Source organism: Mus pahari, chromosome 13, assembly GCF_900095145.1.
Source record: "Mus pahari chromosome 13, PAHARI_EIJ_v1.1, whole genome shotgun sequence".
Classification (NCBI taxonomy): domain Eukaryota; kingdom Metazoa; phylum Chordata; class Mammalia; order Rodentia; family Muridae; genus Mus; species Mus pahari.
The window spans coordinates 56328846-56347675 of NC_034602.1; the positions used below are offsets into that span (position 1 = coordinate 56328846).

General features: G+C 43.6%; 2 protein-coding genes across 5 annotated transcripts in view; one reads left to right on the plus strand and one right to left on the minus strand.

Annotated features, from left to right (window-relative positions):
- Rfc1 (replication factor C subunit 1) overlaps positions 1–699 on the minus strand; it is a 71237-nt gene extending 70538 nt beyond the window's left edge. For all 4 annotated transcript variants that reach the window (XM_021210414.2, XM_029544953.1, XM_021210413.2 and 1 more), the window contains exon 1: positions 577–699. In XM_021210414.2, the coding sequence (XP_021066073.1) occupies positions 577–579 (3 nt within the window). In that variant the 5' untranslated portion in view covers positions 580–699. The remainder of the gene's footprint in view (positions 1–576) is intronic.
- An 11518-nt stretch (positions 700–12217) lies between these two features.
- The window catches only part of Klb (klotho beta), a 34854-nt gene continuing 28241 nt past the window's right edge, over positions 12218–18830 (plus strand). Inside the window, exon 1 of the mRNA XM_021211134.1 lies at positions 12218–13132. Coding sequence (XP_021066793.1) covers positions 12308–13132 — 825 coding nt within the window. The 5' untranslated portion in view covers positions 12218–12307. The remainder of the gene's footprint in view (positions 13133–18830) is intronic.

Genomic DNA, 18830 nt, shown 5'->3' on the forward strand with positions numbered 1-18830 from the left:
AAAAAAAACTATTTATCATAACAGGTGACAAGAGATGACAGCTGTCAAATACAGAACATCCGTCTGTACTCGCTGTGTTTTTATTCCTGGTAAACCAGGTTATCCGCTCAACTCCTATAAATTATTCTAAACAAAATAAAGCAACTTCCTTGTGCCATCAGTTCTCCAAACAGCTGACACTCGCTTCCAGGAAGCTGATTCAAGCTGAAGGCCCGAGCAACTTCTCCCCGCAAAAGTGTGACATTCTTCCCCGCAAAGCTTGAAGTCACGACCTTAGGAAGCACTCCAACAGAGATGATTTGGGACAAGGCTGAACACGAAAGTAACTTTTAACGCCTCTGTCCAAATCAAAATTCTTCTTCCTTCCTCCCTTCCCGCCAAGAGTCGGGGGTGGGGATGTGAAAGTGCCGCGTAGCAGCCACCTCCCTGCACGCTGCGTCCCTGGTGCGTCCCGCACCCTAAGCCGGGCCCCTCGGAGCCCTCTGCATCGTCCTCCCCAGCCCGCACCGCGGCGGCGCCCTGTCCACACCCCGCCTGCAAAGCCTCTGTAGCTGCACGGCCTCCAGGACGGCTCACCATCGCAGCCCCACGACCGAACAGGAGCAGGTGGGTAGGCCCGTGGCTGGGGGAGATCCGTTATCGGGGCTCGGGATCCATTGGCGCCAACAACTTCTCCCGCGAAGTAGCAGCAGCGCAGGCGGCGGCGCGCGGCGATGACGTCGGGAGGCGCGCGCTCCCCGCGGCCCCGCCCCGAGGCCGGAGCTGCGCACTGGGTGCCGGACGACAGCCCTAGCAACCGCAGGGTTGCTAACCTCTTAGGACAGCGAGCACGCGTGCGATCGCAGCCGGGGGACGCCCAATTTGGGATCGGAGGCTGACTTCCTCTAAGGCGGGTTCTCAGGTGGCTTCCTTCCTGCAGTACACGCACGTGCTGCAAGGGCAGTGCTCTGTAACCGCTTCCAGTTCGTAACTGCCACCTCGGTGGGATGAAGTGGAGTCGATGCGCCCCGCATATGTCAACTGTTCTCACCAAACTTTACCCTGATTTATTTTATTTTTAATGTTTGACCTATTGATTTTGGCTCAAACTAACAGACCTATAGTTAATGGACAATGTGAGGGGTTTATTTTGTTTTTGTTTTTACTTTTTATACATTTATTTATTGGAGATGGAGTGCACAAGCTGTGGTCAGAGAACAGCTTTCGGGAGTCTTCCCACGTTGTTATATGTTTGCACTTAATGGATTGTTTACATTAAATTTTTTATTTGTTTGGAGGGGGGGTGTTTTTCTGAGACAGAAGATCCTGTGACTTATTCTAGTCTCAGACTTCCTAAGTAGCTGAGGATGACCTTGAACTTCTGATTTTTCTGCTGCCTCCCAAGTGCTGAAATCTCAGATATATGCCAACACTCCTGGTTTACACAATGCAAGGGATCAAACTCAAAGCTACTGTGAATACATGCAACCAACTGGGTAACCCCCAGCCACAATGGCTTTGTTCTAAAACTACCAAGCTAAGAAAACTAGCCCCTGATTTCCCCTGAAAGCTTCATTAAGTCTCTTAAAGAATAGTGAAATCTGGGCTGGTGAGATAGCTCAGTGGGTAAGAGCACCCGACTGCTCTTCCAAAGGTCTGGAGTTCAAATCCCAGCAACCATCCTTAACAAGATCTGATTCCCTCTTCTGGAGTGTCTGAAGACAGCTACAGTGTACTTACATACAATAAATAAATAAATCTTTAAAAAAAAAAAAAAAAAAAAGAATAGCCATGACATAACCAAGATACACCCCCACAGAAAAAAAACAAGAATCAGGAAAGATTTAGGATGAGCACATCTCAGCAGGGAAGGAGGTAAGCTTTGGAAGCTGCTCTTGGTATGCTCTTGGGTGGGCCTGCCTCCACCACCCCACTGCTGGGCTTACAGGAGTGGTGGCCCACACCTGGCCAGCAAATTTCCTATGAGTAAATGAGCAACCTGGTTGTGGAATAGAAAGTAACAACTGCATATAACTTCAAGAGAAAACATGTGACTATCAAAGAATTTAGTGAAGAGGGCAGTATCAAACTTTGGCCTTGGACTTTGAAGTCTTTTTCTAACCACTTCTTGTTGGGTCTTGTCATTTTATGACACCATATCTACTGGGAAAGACAGTAAAGCCTTCAGGAATACAAGAGTTTGTATTTAACTAGATGTCTATTGCAACATAATTTTGGTTTTTTGAGAGAGGATTTCTCTATGTATTCCTGGCTGGCCTGGAACACAATATGGATTCGCCTGCCTCTGTGTCTCTGGGTCTGAGATTAAAGGTGAGTACCATACCCTACGGTTTGTTTGTTTTTAATATGTACCCCACATGCATCTTTTGCACTGTTCTGGGCTAAAATTCACCAACAATAATAATGCCCAATTATGAAACATGTGAACAGTCACTGGTCAGAAGGGCTTCCCTGCTTGGGTCCCTCTGAAGCCATTCGTTCAGTTCCTGCTCTACTATGTAATAGTTACGAAACCATAGAGAAGTAATGGTGACTCAGTGTCCTCATATGTTAAAGACAGAACTATTTCTGACACACATCAAGTAATAGCATTCTCTGGTGGTGGTGGTGGTGGTGGTGTTTACTTGATTTGGTTGGAGTTCAATTCAGACAGTCTCAGTACATAACCCAGGTTAGTCTCAAACTTGAGATCCTCCTGCCTCGCCCCTCACCCCCAAGTACTAGGATTACAGGCATGCACCACTATATGTGGATGACCACAGTGTTTTGGGGTTTTTTTTGGTTTGGTATTTTTGTTTTGGGTTTTTTGTTTTGTTTTGTTTTTGTTTTGTTGTTTTGTTGTTGTTGTTTTGGGTTTTTTTTTTTTTTTGAGACAGGGTTTCTCTGTATAGCCCTGGCTGTCCTGGAACTCACTCTGTAGACCAAGCTGGCCTCGAACTCAGAAATCCGCCTGCCTCTGCCTCCCGAGTGCTGGGATTAAAGGCGTGTGCCGACCACAGTGTTTTTAAGTCAACAAGTATCGTCATTATTATAAAGCTTGCACATGTGTGGCAGATATAATCAGAAGGACCCTGCTTCAAAAACAAGATGGAAGGAATGTGAGGCAACTCCTAACACCTGTCCTCTGATGCCTACACACACACACACACACACACACACACACACACACACACACACTGTGGCAGGCATATGCTCACACTCAAAAGCACAAGATCAATAAAGTGGGAGAGCACTCCTAAATTAAATGCATCTATACACCACCACTTGACTTAGGGCAACAATTGGTTGATATATTGAGAAAAAATTAATAATTGGTGATCCATTGAGAAATCAGTAAAAAATCTGTGAACTAATCTCTAGAAAGGTGTACACAGCAGACATATGATATAATTTTGTTCATATAACATTACAGAACATACACTAATGCACAGTACTCTTTGTGTTTTAAAGCAATGACTAAGATACATAAAATTTATGTATGCCAGCTATGGTGGCATACACCTTTAATCCCAGCACTCATAGCTCATAGGCTAAGATCTCTGTGATTTCAGCCCCTTATGCACCCCTGCCCCCCCAAAAAAAGAAAGGAAAAAAAAAAAAAGAAAAAAGACCATGGGGGCTGGAGAGAGGGCTCCACAGTTAAGAGCACATGTTGCTCATGCAAAGGACCCAAAACTGAGTTCCTATCACTCACGTGATAGCACTTCCAAGGATCTGTGCCCTCTTCTGATCTTCTCAGGCAATGTATATATATGGTGCACATACACACATGCCTCCTCACAGATACACATACGACATAATTTTATTTCTTTTTAAAGATAATTTTACTTATTATGTATACAGTGTTCTGCGTGCATGTATACCTTGCAGGCCAGAAGAGGGCACCAGATCTCATTATAGATGGTTGTGACCTACACTGTTGTTGCTGGAGATTGAACTCTGGAAGAGCAGCCAGTGCTCCTAATCTCAGAGCCATCTCTCCAGCCCTACACATAATTTTAAAATAAATATTTTTAAAAATAAAATAAAGTCCTTATCTTATTGTGGTTTCCATTGCTGTGAAGAGACATCAATTCCTATAAAGGACATTTAATTGGGGCCAGTTTACAGGTTGTGAGGTTCTGTCCAATAGCATCATGGCAGGAAGCACAGCACTGGTAGAGCTGAAAATTCCAATGCACATCTGCCATCCAAAAGAAGCCAGGAATAGACTGTTGCTAGGAAGCTAGGAGGAGGGTCTCCAAGCCCACCCTCACAGTGACACACTTCCTCCAACAAGGCCATACCTCCTAATAGTGCCACTCCCCAGGCCAAGCATATTCAAACTACCACAACCCTAACCATCAAAAAAGAAAAAAAGAACACTTGCAACTGGGTATAGTGGCTCACACCTTTAATCCCAGCACTTGGGAAAAAGAGGCAAGAGGATTTCTTAGTTCCAGGCCAGTCGGATCTACATAGCAAGTTCCAGGACAAGCCGAGGCTATACAGAAAGACCTAGTCTCAAAAAAGAATGAAAAAGTAAACTTGTATGGTTTTGTATCATTATTTTCAGTATATTTTTTTCTTTTGAGACAGAATAGCATGTATTTTTTTTAAAGATTTATTTATTTATTATATTTAAGTACACTGTAGCCAGAAGAGGGCATCAGATCTTGTTACGGATGGTTGTGAGCCACCATGTGTTTTCTGGGATTTGAACTCTGGACCTTCGGAAGAGCTATCGGGTGCTCTTACCTACTGAGCCATCTCACCAGCCCAGCATGTATTTTAGATTGCCTTCAACGTAGCTAAGACTGGTCTTGAACTTTTGATCCTCCTGCATCCATTTCCCAAATGCTGAGTCAGATTATAGACCTGCACCACCACACCCATTTTATACCAGGCTGGGGACCCAACCCCGGGCAATAACAGTAGATGCTACTAACTGCTGAGCCATCTCTCTAACCCCTGTTTGTTACTGTCTGCTTTTCCCTAATGACTGAAGACCTACTGTTGAAAAGACACATCTGAATGGAAATAGTATGTCTTAGATCTACTTATATAGTGCTCAATACCTTTGCTTTAATCCTGAAAAAAGAGGCTATGGGAATTTCTATTTTATCAACAAAGCCAATTTTGTGAAAATCAGAACTATTTTCCTTCCCACTTAGGAACAGAAATGCTAGGGGAGTTGTCTATGTTCCATAAAAATAACTCTCTGTCCTAAAAGTTAGAATATTAACAATAGAATCTTTCTTAGGTGTTCCTCAACTTGTGAACAGTTGGATCTAATAGTTCCTGATTCACATACATGAGCCCCATCCCCATCCCCAGACAGGTAAAGCAGTGCTCTGAAGATGGCATAGAAACAAGGCCGGGGAGCTGACTCCTGGCCCTCCTTGATATTTTAATCACAGCTGTGTGTGACTCCTGTATCAATGCTCTGTCTCCCTTAACTTATCTAAGCCATAGGACTCCTGACTCACTTTGAAACTATCCTCAAGAGCACAATGGTCACATTGTCTTTCACTAGACTTTGAAAAATCAGCAGAAATCAATTGAATCTTCACTGTGCTGCAACAAATGACCTTCCACCCTCTGGATAAATATTTGCAAGTCCCGATTCATTGGGTTCGTTGGAATGTTTTCCTCACAGACAACAGTCTATCAGGCAATCCCTCTGTGACATCTGCAGTCTGAACCCTTGGTTTGGACTAATGACCTTAATGACCTTGAAGACATTTAGGAATACTATCATCTGTCACCATTCAGAGCAACATACTCTAATTTAGGAAATCAGGTATGAACTACATCAATGATCTTAATTCTTGGATGATACCCAATTAACATGCTAACTTTTGTTTGTTTGTTTGTTTGTTTGTTTGTTTTGTTTTGTTTTTTTCGAGACAGGATTTCTGTAGCCCTGGCTGGCCTGGAACTCACTCTGGCCTCGAACTCAGAAATTCACCTGCCTCTGCCTCCCAAGTGCTGGGATTAAAGGCGTGCGCCACCACGCCCGGCTTATACATATTTTTTAAAAGATTTATTTTATTTATGAGTACACTGTCGCTGTCTTCAGACACACCAGAAGAGGGCATCAGATCCCATTCCAGATGGTTGTGAGTCACCATGTGGTTGCTGGGATTTGAACTCAGGACCTCTGGAAGAGGAGTTAATGCTCTTAACTGCTGAGCCATCTCTCCAGCCCTAAATAATTATTTGTAATGCCTTGCTGTCTAGATTGTAAAATATTACACCCAACTTTATGCTTTTATGTAGATACTTTTCTTAAATTGTCCTTTGGCCTTCCCATGCACAGACACACAAAAGGTTTGCCGTTTTATTGATATAAAGAGCTCCTAATTCAGGTCTAGATATTAGCCTGGGATAATATCATGACCTCATCTCAAAAGCAAACCCCTTAAAAACGAGAGCCAAGCAGTCTCCTGCCTCAATAGTCCTAGCTTTCCGGATACTCTGGGGCTGAGGCAGGGGGACTGCCTGAGTCTAGGAATTTGAGGCCAGTCTGGGCAACACAGCAAGTCTATCTCAACAACAGCGGCAGCAGAAATGACAACAACCATGCATCAACCCTGGGCTCATGCTAAATTAAATAAACTAGACACAAAGGAAAAGCACCCCATTATCCTGCTAATATAAGGTTCATGGAGTGGTCAAATTTATAGACATAAAGTAGAATGATGGTTGCCGGGGGCTGAAAGGATCGAGGGTGGGCAGGAGTTACTCACTGGCTAAAGAGTGTCAGCTAGGAATAATAAAAAGCTTGGAGGTAAATGTTGGTGTTTACTATCTGGGTTTTACTGAGATTTTATTGAGTCTGTAAATCAAATTCCATAGAAAATTGGCTATTTTGCTATATTGGTGGTGTTGAGGATTATTGTTTTTATTTAATTTGGTTTTTTTTCGGGGGGGTGATTTATTTGTTTTGATGTAGGGTCTTGTTTAGCCCAGGCTGGCCTCAAGCTCATCGTGTAACACCAGGCTCAGCTTACAGAGTGTTGGGGATCACAGCCAGGACCTAGGGAAGCCAGGTAGTCACTCTATCAACAAAACTCCATCTCTAGTGCCTGAAAAAATACAGCAGAAAAGAATTATAATACATGCATTTTTAAATTTTAATCCATGTAACTGGACTATCTCTAATTACATAGATCTTAGTTTTTTGTTTTGTTTTGTTTTTGAAACAAGTCTCACTTAGCTCAGGCTGGCCATATATCTGAGACTGATATATGATACATGAGACTGATATGATATTGATATATATGATATATCAATTGATTCTTGTGCCTCCAGCCACCAATTGCTGGGGTTACAGGAACTCAACACCACATCTAGCTCGTTTACTTTAAGGTCTTTTTTTTTTTTTTTTTTTTTTTGGTTTTTCAAGACAGGGTTTCTCTGTGTAGCCCTGGCTGTCCTGGAACTCACTCTGTAGACCAGGCTGGCCTCGAACTCAGAAATCTGCCTGCCTCTGCCTCCCGAGTGCTGGTCTTCTTTTTTTTAAAGATTTTTTTTAGAAATGTATTTTATATGTATATGAGTGTTTTATCTGCATATATGCCTACATGCCAGAAGAGGGCATCAGATCCCATGACAGATGGTTGTGAGCTACCATGTATGTGCTTGCTGGGAATTGAACTCAGGACCTCTGAAAGAGAAGTCTGTGCTCTTAACTACTGAGCCATCTTTCCAGCCCCAGGCCTTGAACTTCGGATCTTCCTGCTTCGCTACTCAAGTGCTGAAATTACGAGCAGGTACTGTCATTCAGTTTATACAGCGCTAGGAATCGAACCCAGACTTTAAGCATCTAAGCAAGAACTCTACCAACCAAGCTACATCCCCAGCCCCGGCATTATCTTTTAAAAAATGTAACCTAACTCATTTACTTTGTGTGCATGGTATGTTTGTGTCCACAAACATATATTGGAGAACTCACCCTCGTGCCTTTTCATGCAGAGGACTCAGGAAGAAGGGTGTTCTCTGTTAACTCTTCCTCATTCCTTTGAGACTGGGCTTCTTACTAAACCTGAATCCATCTGGGCTGGGGTGGGAGGGGGCGGGGGGGGGAAGTTGGGCGGGAACTGGGCGGGGCTAGACGGCGAACTGAAGCTCTTTTTCCGGCCTCCTATGACATCTGTGTAGAAATAAAAATGTTCTTTTCCTGGGCTGGCTGGTGAGATGGCTCAATGGGTAAGAGCACCCGAGTGCTCTTCCAAAGGTCCTGAGTTCAAATCCCAGCAACCACATGGTGGCTCAAACCATCCTTAATGAGATCTGACTCCCTCTTCTGGAGTGTCTGAAGACAGCTACAGTGTACTTACATATAATAAATAAAAAAGAAAGAAAGAAATGTTCTTTCCTTTGAGCCCTCTAGAGTTTGAGTCTCTGAAAAGAACAACAGGTTGCGCACACTTTCTAGAATGAATAAGTACGGCTCCAGATCCTGATGATGTCAGAGTCTGAGAAGCTGCTGCCCCTGGAATCAGATGCCCTTTCTGCCTCAGGAGTCAACCCGGCCACCTCCTTCCATCATTCTCTAGACACATGATTTAGAGTTGTAAACTTATTTCTTTATAGTTTGTGTATATTATAGTATCAAAGCATTTTTGTGTGTGGAGGAAACAAATTTTACCTGTCTTCCCCCCCCCCCCCCCCCCCCCCCCCCCCCCCCCCCCCCCCCCCCCCCCCCCCCCCCCCCCCCCCCCCCCCCCCCCCCCGCCGTCGCAACCGGCCTTGACCAGCAAGAACGACGCGACGCCTGAGATCCTTCTCAACAGCACTTTATTCAGGAACGCCTTCCATGATGCTATGGGGAACACAATGGACTAGCAAGGCCACCCTATATACTGGAGCGTTCACTGCCCAGGTGCTCTGTGTCTTACTGTTGCCACGGGATAGGCTAAAGCAAGAATCACTTCAGTAACATAAGGCTGGGCAAAGAGGACTTGTGCTGAGTCATTATTATTATCAGATGGGCAATAGAAGTCAGCACCATCTCATTATTGTTATCAGATGGGCAGTGGAAGCCAGCGCCATCCTATAATGGCGAATAATATGGCTCGCAACACCCCCACACACACACACACTGGAGCTACAGACACCTATGGCTGTATCAACTTAAAAAAAAAAACAAAAACAAACAAAAAAAAAACAAACAAACCCGGGGTCTCACTATATGACGCTCACGGGTCCAGAACTCACTATGTAGACCAAACAGACCCAGAGCTCCCAGAGATCTGCCGCCTCTGCCTCCAGCCCTGGGATTAAAGGTGTGCACCACTGCAGCAAGCAGGCCTCAGGTTGAGCTTTCTGTTTTTGCATGTTTACGGGGAATTCAAACTCAAGACCTCAGGCCTGCATAGGAAATGCTTTTACCCCCAAACCATATGCCCAATCCCAATAGAACCTTTCCAATGTCAAATTTTAAGTTTTTATTGCTGGTGTACAAGAAAGCAATTAACTGGCTTTTCTATGTTATCTTTCCTTTTATATCCTAGTTGTTTGTTTGTACCCGGATTTTCAGTTGATTCATTTTGGGTTTTTTTTTTTTGTTTTTTGTTTTGGTTTTTTTTGCATAAACAATCATGATCACCTATGAGCGTACAGGTTTGTTTTTTTTTCCTTATAAAAAACATTTATTTGGGGCAGGCTTACAGGTTCAGAGATTCAGTCTATTACCATCAAGTGGGAGCATGGCAGCATCCAGGCAGGCATGGCGCAGGAGGAGCTGAGAGTTCTATGTCTTCATCCAAAGGCTGCTAGTGGAAGACTCGAGCTTCCAGTTTTATTTGTGGCTTCCTAGTGTGTGTGTTTTGTTTCCTTTTCTTGGATTATCTAGAGATTCTACTGTGGTACTGAATCAAGTGAAGAAGATAGAGTATTAGGGAAGCCCAAAGATCAGTCATCAGGACCACACACACACACACACACATACACACACACACACTCACACAAACATCAGTGAGAGTCCACATCTTTGCCTCTTCCTGCTTTGGTAGGAAAACATCTAGTTTCTCATTCTGCTTGTGGACGTTGTACATCGTGGTGCGGAGCCTAGTGCGCACCACGATGTACAACGTCCACAAGCAGCACTGGTTAACTCAGCTATTCAATTCACCTTTAAGACACAGTCTACTACTAACTACACTGTCTAAGAACCTGTCTCAGAATACTTTTTTAATTTAAATTCATTGAGCATTTATGTGTTAAACTCCAGTCTAACTGCCTTACACGTGGTAACTCTACCCTCATAATAATCCATATATGTAGCTGGGCGTGGTGGCGCACGCCTTTAATCCCAGCACTTGGGAGGCAGAGGCAGGCGGATTTCTGAGTTCGAGGCCAGCCTGGTCTACAGAGTGAGTTCCAGGACAGCCAGGGCTACACAGAGAAACCCTGTCTCGAAAAAACCAAATAATAATAATAATCCATATATGTGTGTGTGTGTGTGTGTATGTATGTATGTATATATTCTTAGTATGTTCCTTGGGCTTTGTTTTGTTGTTGTTTTTGAGGCTGGGTCTCACTGTGTAGCTCTGGCTGGCCTGGAACCGCTTTGTAGACCACCAACGGCTTCTGCCTTCCAAGTGCTGGGATTAAAGATATCGCCAGGTGTGGTGGCACACGCCTTTAATCCCAGCACTTGGGAGGCAAAGGCAGGCAGATTTCTGAGTTCGAGGCCAGCCTGGTCTACAGAGTGAGTTCCAGGACAGGCAAGGCTACACAGAGAAACCCTGTCTCGAAAAAACCAAAAAAAAAAAGAAAAAAAAGATATCACCATCACATACCCAATGTGTGCTACTTCTTTATTTTTTTAAGATATATTTATTTATTTATTTATTATATGTAAGTACACTGTAGCTGTCTTCAGACACTCCAGAAGAGGGAATCAGATCTCATTATGGATGGTCTTAAGCCACCATGTGGTTGCTGGGATTTGAACTCAAGACCTTTGGAAGAACAGTCGGGTGCTCTTACCCGCTGAGTCATCTCACCAGACCGTGTGCTACTTCTTATGTAACAGGAAACCCTAGTGCAGAATTGAGTTCTGGATCAGACAGGGCTTTGTGGTGAGACTTTGCTTAAAAAAGAAAAAAAGTTTTTTTTTTTTTTTTAATTTATTTATTATTATATGTAAGTACACTGTTGCTGTCTTCGCATACACCAGAAGAGGGCATCAGATCTCATTATGGGTGGTTGTGAGCCACCATGTGGTTACTGGGAATTGAACTCGGGACCTTCAGAAGAGCAGTCAGTGCTGAGCCATCTCTCCAGCCCAGAAAAAAAGTTTTAAGTACCCTGCCGGGTCTGGCGATGCAGGCCTGAGGCAGAGGAATTGCCATAACTTCGAGGCCAGCTTGTACTACATATCAAGTTAGTGGATAGTGTATTGCATCCCTGCTTTCAAATAAAAGTAAAAAGAGAACTGGAGATGTTGCCCAGTGGTAGAGCATTTTCTTAGCACCCGCAAGACCTAGGTTTGATCTCTTAGTATTGCCAAAAGAAATTAAATTCATAGACCCCAACAAGTCCTCAAACTCAAATTGTCTCCCACATCCAGTGTCATGTAACCCCAGGCTGACTTCAGATTCCCAGTGTAGCCAAGTACAACTTTGAACTTCTGTTCCTCTTGATTCTACCTCCAAAGTGCTCCAATCACAAAGCACCCGGCTACTTGGTTTGATTTGGGGGTCTTTGAAATGGAGCCTTGCTCTGTAGGTATGGCTTCAGTTCCATAACTTAGGCCGTCCTTAAACTCAGCAATCCTCCTGCTCCAGCCTCCCTGAGCCACCATGTTCAACTAAGTTCTTTTGAAATAGATAACATTAAGACTATTCCTACGTGTGTATGGTTTTGGTTGAAGTGTAATATCCAGCTTTTAATTATTTACTTCTGGCTATTGACTTGTACGTAAAATAGCTTTTCCTAAAACGGGAGCTGATAAAATTACCCGTCAAACTCTAAAAATAGAAAAGTAGATCCCTTATTCAATAAAGTTCAAGACATTCAGAAAGGTCTTCAGCCATGTGAAAGACTACCGAGAAAACGCCATTCGCAGGCACGGTCTCCATACATTTATTTAACACATTTAAATTAGTGTCGGGGTGCATTTTTCACCGGTCGGATTTTCCTCATCCCAAGAAGACAACACAGGTTGTTGACGGCAACGAGGCCACCTCCCTCAAATTGCGTGGCTCTCATGACCCATCCTAAGTCTCCCGGTCCAGGCTAATCATTGACAGGGCTTTACAATCACAGGCTTTTACTGGAGCGCTGATAAAGACAGTCCAGCAGTTAGTGGTAAATGAAGACAGGCTGTGCAGCAGGGTCTCCGGGGAATGAATGGATTTTCTTCAGCTCTGATGAAAGAAACACACGCTCTAGGAAAACAATGTCCAACAGGGCACTGCAAAGATCTGCCGTGCTGTCTGCGTTTGTTCTGCTGCGAGCTGTTACCGGCTTCTCCGGAGACGGGAAAGCGATATGGGATAAAAAACAGTACGTGAGTCCGGTAAACCCAAGTCAGCTGTTCCTCTATGACACTTTCCCTAAAAACTTTTCCTGGGGCGTTGGGACCGGAGCATTTCAAGTGGAAGGGAGTTGGAAGACAGATGGAAGGGGACCCTCGATCTGGGATCGGTACGTCTACTCACACCTGAGAGGTGTCAACGGCACAGACAGATCCACTGACAGTTACATCTTTCTGGAAAAAGACTTGTTGGCTCTGGACTTTTTAGGAGTTTCTTTTTATCAGTTCTCAATCTCCTGGCCACGGTTGTTTCCCAATGGAACGGTAACAGCCGTGAATGCAAAAGGTCTCCAGTACTACAGTGCACTTCTGGACTCGCTGGTACTTAGGAATATCGAGCCGATTGTTACCTTGTACCACTGGGATTTGCCTTTGACGCTTCAGGAAGAATATGGGGGCTGGAAAAATGCAACTATGATAGATCTCTTCAATGACTATGCCACATACTGCTTCCAGACCTTTGGAGACCGTGTCAAATATTGGATTACAATTCACAACCCTTACCTTGTTGCTTGGCATGGGTTTGGCACAGGTATGCATGCGCCAGGAGAGAAGGGAAATTTAACAGCTGTCTACACTGTGGGACACAACCTGATCAAGGTACTGTACAGCTGGCTTCTCACAAGAGCTTCAGAATTGGGGGGGGGGTGTGTGTGTGTGTAAAGAAAACATTCTTTTAAGGGATAGTTTGCCAAAAATCACCACCACTAAGTTCACGCTAACTTAAAAATTCTATCCTCCAATTTTATATTTAAAGTTGGATGTGTCTCATCTTCCACCATTGGTACTAATATATTGATTTATTTGGTTTTCTTCACAGCTGCCCTTTGAGGCCACTTTTAAAGTACACAATTACGTAGTTGGATGTGAGAATGGGAGTCTAGTTTTATTCTGTGGGAAAACAACACTTGATAGAGATTGTGTTTTTCCGACAATACCTCCCAATGGCAGAATAATGTGACTGCTCAATCATTCTAATACAGATTTGTTGCTCCTGTGCTTGGTGGCATTTAGCCATGGTAAGGGGAACTGTCGGTAGCTTACCTATCCTTATCAAATACAGAAAATGAAATGATTTACAGCTCACATTTGGCATTACATGGGTCCCGTAGCAAAACAGGTGGGATAACATGTATTGGGAGCTAAACAAAACCAATCATATAAAACATGAGGAGAATAGGCCCGACTTGGTTGGGGGAGAGGTATTTAAAATGGGGTATCTCAGAAGCCAGAGTTTGTGCTGGGAAAAGCTCCATGTATTAAAACAATTATGAAGGTGCATGAAAAGTAACAGGTCCTACTGTGCATGCAGCACAGGTCACGGGAAGCACGTTTGACCCTTGTAACAGCCATGAAATAGGCCTTCGTTCTCATTATTCTCGTCTTCAGGTTGGAAGCTCAGCGAGGTCAAATTCAGCCATGTTCAGAATCAAATTCAGCTGCTATGAACATGATATTTTTAATTGGCAGTGTTATCAACAGCTCTTTATTTTACATCTTTTTATTAAAGGGTAATCTAGGAACTTTGGTGGGACACAGCCTCACAGGAGACTGACATCAGGAAACAGAGTTAACTTCTTGGATAAATAGTTCACTTGAGAAAAATAAATGACTTGAAACACTTGTTACATTTTTTAAGATGAAAAGGAAAGGTTATCAACATTTTATAATGTGGGTGTATGTGGGGGGGGAATAATTTATTCTAAGGAATTAAAATTTCAAATATGTAGGAACAGAAAAAGTGTCCAGGAACATAAAACTGCTCTATCTAGCCCTTCCTTTCCTTTGGATTCTGGATTCATGTTAATATATATCTTATATATTTAGCCTGATGGTTTCAGTCACATCTTCCCTTAGCAGGAAATAAATTGCATTATGATCTCAAGCTCATTTGTTACATCCAAAATAGCTGTAAAAAGTCCTTATTCTCCTTTTCCTTTACTTCATCAACTCTACCTGTTGTTTCCGAAATTTACATTTATGCATGACTGCATACATGTGTGTCCGCGGATGCTTGTGAGCCTGTTCAAACACACAGACGCACACAGTAGTCCTAGTGCATGTGCCATGGTACGCTTGCAGAGGTCAGAGGGCAGCTTACTGGAGTCGGTTCCCTCCTCCCGCCACGTGGGACCTGGAAAACCAACTCAGGTCGGCAGGCTTGACTACAAGTGGCATGGTCCACTGAGCCATCTCGGAGGATTTTGTTCTTAAATAATCATGCTGCCCCAAGTTATTTCTCCGTTGGCCTTAACATTTCTAAACCACTAGCCTAGATAAATGGCCTAAGCAGTCCCTTGAAATCAGTAAGATAGTGAAATTCGCTGCATAACCCAGTGACCTATCACACCAGAGAGAAATCTTGCAATGCTTTGGTAGCCTGAAGTGAACTTGTTTCCCATGTCTCCTGTCAGCCCTTTCTTTAACGGGGAGGGGGGGGGAGATTTGCTATTTTATTCAGACAACAAAATATTTTTCCTTCTTGTTTCTCCTTGTGACACCCAGGAGAAGCATTCTCTTTTTTTTTTAATTTTTTTATTTTTTTGGTTTTTCGAGACAGGGTTTCTCTGTATAGCCCTGGCTGTCCTGGAACTCACTTTGTAGACCAGGCTGGCCTCAAACTCAGAAATCCGCCAGCCTCTGCTTCCCGAGTGCTGGGATTAAAGGCGTGTGCCACCACGCCCGGTAGAAGAAGCATTCTTTAGAATTACTTTTTACTTCCAAAATATGTATTAAACTAAAGCTAACTTAGAGCCCAATCGGTGTGGATCATAGGTTGCGCTAGACTCTACATCTCGGAGGTTCTTGGAAACTGTATGACCGATAGCGTTCTTCTAGCTCTAGAATGATCTTGAAAAGTTTGTCTAGTTTAGAGGGACCCGGAATGGTCCAGCTCACTGCAGAGTAACTTGGAGCTCAGGCTTTTGTTTTGCTTGCCTGTTTGTTTTGTTTTTTAAGATGAAGCCTCACACAGCCCTGGCTGTCCTTGAATTTGTTATATAGCTGGGGATGGCCTTAAAATTGTTACCCTTCTGCTCCCAACTCCGGTGTCATGAATACAGTCTGGCCCACCACCCCTGGTTTACGTAGGTGTTAGAGATCAAATCTAGTGCTTTGAGCTTGCTGGGCAAACAAACGACCAATTGAGCCATAGCCCCAGCCCTAACTGAATCAGACTGTTATTGAAGACACTTTGAGAGTCCTTAAAGTAAGTCTACACGTCTAGCATGAATTTCCCATAATCCCACCTACCAATGGATATTCTGTTCTGAGGGGTTTTTTGTTTGTTTGTTTGTTTGTTTTGTTTTTGTTTTTGATTTTGATTTTTCGAGACAGGGTTTCTCTGTCTAACCCTGGCTGTCTTGGAACTCTCTTTGTCGACCAGGCTGGCCTCGAACTCAGAAATCCTCTTGCCTCTGCCTCCCGAGTGCTGGGATTAAAGGCATGCGCCACCACGTCCAACTTGTTCTGAGTTTTTAATAGTGTTTGGAACAGAATAAGGTGGATTTTTGGCTTAGCCATTTTTAAGCATCTAATCAACTTAATAACGCATGTGCAGTTTTCACAACAACCTTACATGGTAGCTATTATCATGCCTATTTAACAAAATAATATTTGAAATATGCACTGTGTTGCTTTCCCTGCATAAAACACTTCGATGGCTTCCCAAAGCATTTATTACCCAGCCCTTCCAAACCCCCTTTCTGGCCCCTCTCTCATCCCACTATCAGATCACCCTCTGGAAGAACACACAAGTCATAATATATTGGTAGTGACCCAGGTTTACCTTGCTAGTCCTCTGCACCTGACCCTTCTAACATGTTCTATCCAGATAGGATGCCTTTCAAAGCCCTGCTTTTCCCTTCCAACACTGTGACAAACTTGCTTTAGCCAGTCGCCACCTCAGAGGTAACTATCCCTTCTGTGGGCTCACCACAGCCATATCAATTGAACCTTTCTTGAAAGGCATTTTGCCCACATGTCTGTCTGCCTGAGGGTGCTGGAGTTACAGACAGTTGTGAGTTTGGAAGAGCAGCCAGTGCTCTCAACCACTGAGTGATCTCTCCAGCCCCTGATCCTTTTCTTTCTCTTCAGTTAGACTATGAGTTACCAGAGGATCTTTTGTTGTTGCTGCTATTGTTTGGGCTTGCTTCTTTTATTTTCGGTTTTTAAGTTCTATTTCTTTATTTATGCTGAGGCACAGGTGTGTTTGGAGGGTGACCTTTGGGAGTCATTCTCTCTTTCTGTCATGTGGGTCTCAGGGATGGAGCACAGGTCCTCCAGCTTGGTGGAAACTACTTTTCCCTGGTGAGCCATCTCTCTGGCCCTGTTCACTTGCTCTTCGATCTTATGCTTCCAACATCTAACACAGAACATTTGGAACATGTTAGAGTATATAAGTCCATTAAATGAACATGCAAGGATTTTTTAAAGGTTTATTTATTTTCATTTTATGTGCATTGGTGGTTTGCCTGCATGTATGTCTGTGAAGGTCCCAGACCCCCTGGAATTGGAGCTACAGAGAGCTATGAGCTACCTTGTGGGTGCTGGGAATTGAACCCAGGGTCTTTGAAAGAGCAACAACCAGTGTTCCTAAAATGTTGAGTCATCTCTCCGGCCTCTCTAACTTCATCTTTGTAATCAAAGAACCAATGTCAAATTCAATATCCCTGTTTGGTTGTGTTGCTAATTCTTGAAATATTACTGATATTAATCTGGTGGTGTATTAGTCAGAATGCTGCTGGTTGCAAGTGACAAATTGAATTCAAGTTGGCTTCAAGCAAAAAGGAGCAATTTCCTGGCTGACTGAGCAGAAATAATGGATTCAGCAAGTAGGACATTTCCTCAGAAGACCCTCCTTCCTCCCTCAGGTCTGGTCCTTCTTATGGTTTGGCGCTGCTTTCTCCTTTATAGAATAAAGATTCTACCTGGGCTAGATGGCTTAATCCTAACAGTTCTTTGTGAATTTGAGGCCAGTCTAGTCTATGTGGAGTTCTAGGTCAGCCAGGGCAACAGTGGAGCCCTGTCTCAAAATTAAATGAATACATTTTAAAAAGAGAAAGAAAGAGATCTCTTATGTTTGGTTTTTAAATTCCAACAGTCAGATAGGTGTAACGATATATGCCCAATTAATCCTGGCACTCAGGAGGTAGAGGCAGGAAGATTGTGAGTTCAAGGCCAGCCTGAGTTACACAGTAAGAACTTATCTCAAAATACATACAAAATAAATACATAGGACTAGCAAGATGGCTCAGCTGGTAAAGCTGATGCCAACCTGTATGATCTGGTGGATGGAGAGACGCATCACCTGAGGCATGTGGCATGCCTCCCCTGACACACACAAACTGTACATATACACACATGTCCACAAAATAAGTAACGCTTCATAGACAGTTGGTCTATGTAGGCCATGTCCTTCTTTCTTGGATCGTCAAAACCCCAAGAGTTCACACGGAGCAGTCAAGGCGGTAATGGCATTTGTTTTTCATTAAGTCAATAAATACAGATAATCATCTAAGTTTGTAAACTTTTCCCTTAAAGTGGAGCATCTTGGGGTGCGAGTCTTAGGATGCAATCACTCCCTCAGTTTACCCCACAAAGCACTGCTGGCGGCCGTGTTAGCTGTGACTGTTTTGTGGCTTTGAAATGTTATCTTTCACAGACATACACTGTTGACACAGTGCAAGGATTTCTCAACCCCAGAGCTATTGACATTCGGGGCTGGGTAACTTTCTGTTGAGATGGACTATCCTGAGCATTCTACGACGTCCAGCAACTCTGGGGCCGCTGCCAGCTACAAATGTCCCCACCCAACCTAAATCCTCAGCCTGAACCCAGCCCTGCTTCAGGCTGTGACAACCTAAAGTGTCTCCAGACATTGCCACATGTGTCCCAGCAGTCAAGAGTCCTTCCCTTTCCTCCACTTCTTGAAAACCAGTGACTTTACTGATACTGAACAAGTGGTCAGGTGAAACATGACCAGAATGCAGGGCGTGTAGAGACAACAATATTGCCTCACGGAGGTTCTCACGGGATCTGTGAGGCACATGTACAACCTCAAAGATAACATGTGTGCTAGTCTATGTTCAGAGAAGACACAATATTTTAAATCATGTTTTTTTTTAAAGATTTATTTATTTATTATATGTAAGTACACTGTAGCTGTCTTCAGACACTCTAGAAGAGGGCATCAGATCTTGTTATGGGTGGTTGTGAGCCACCATGTGGTTGCTGGGATTGAACTCTGGACCTTCGGAAGAGCAGTCGGGTGCTCTTACCCACTGAGCCATCTCACCAG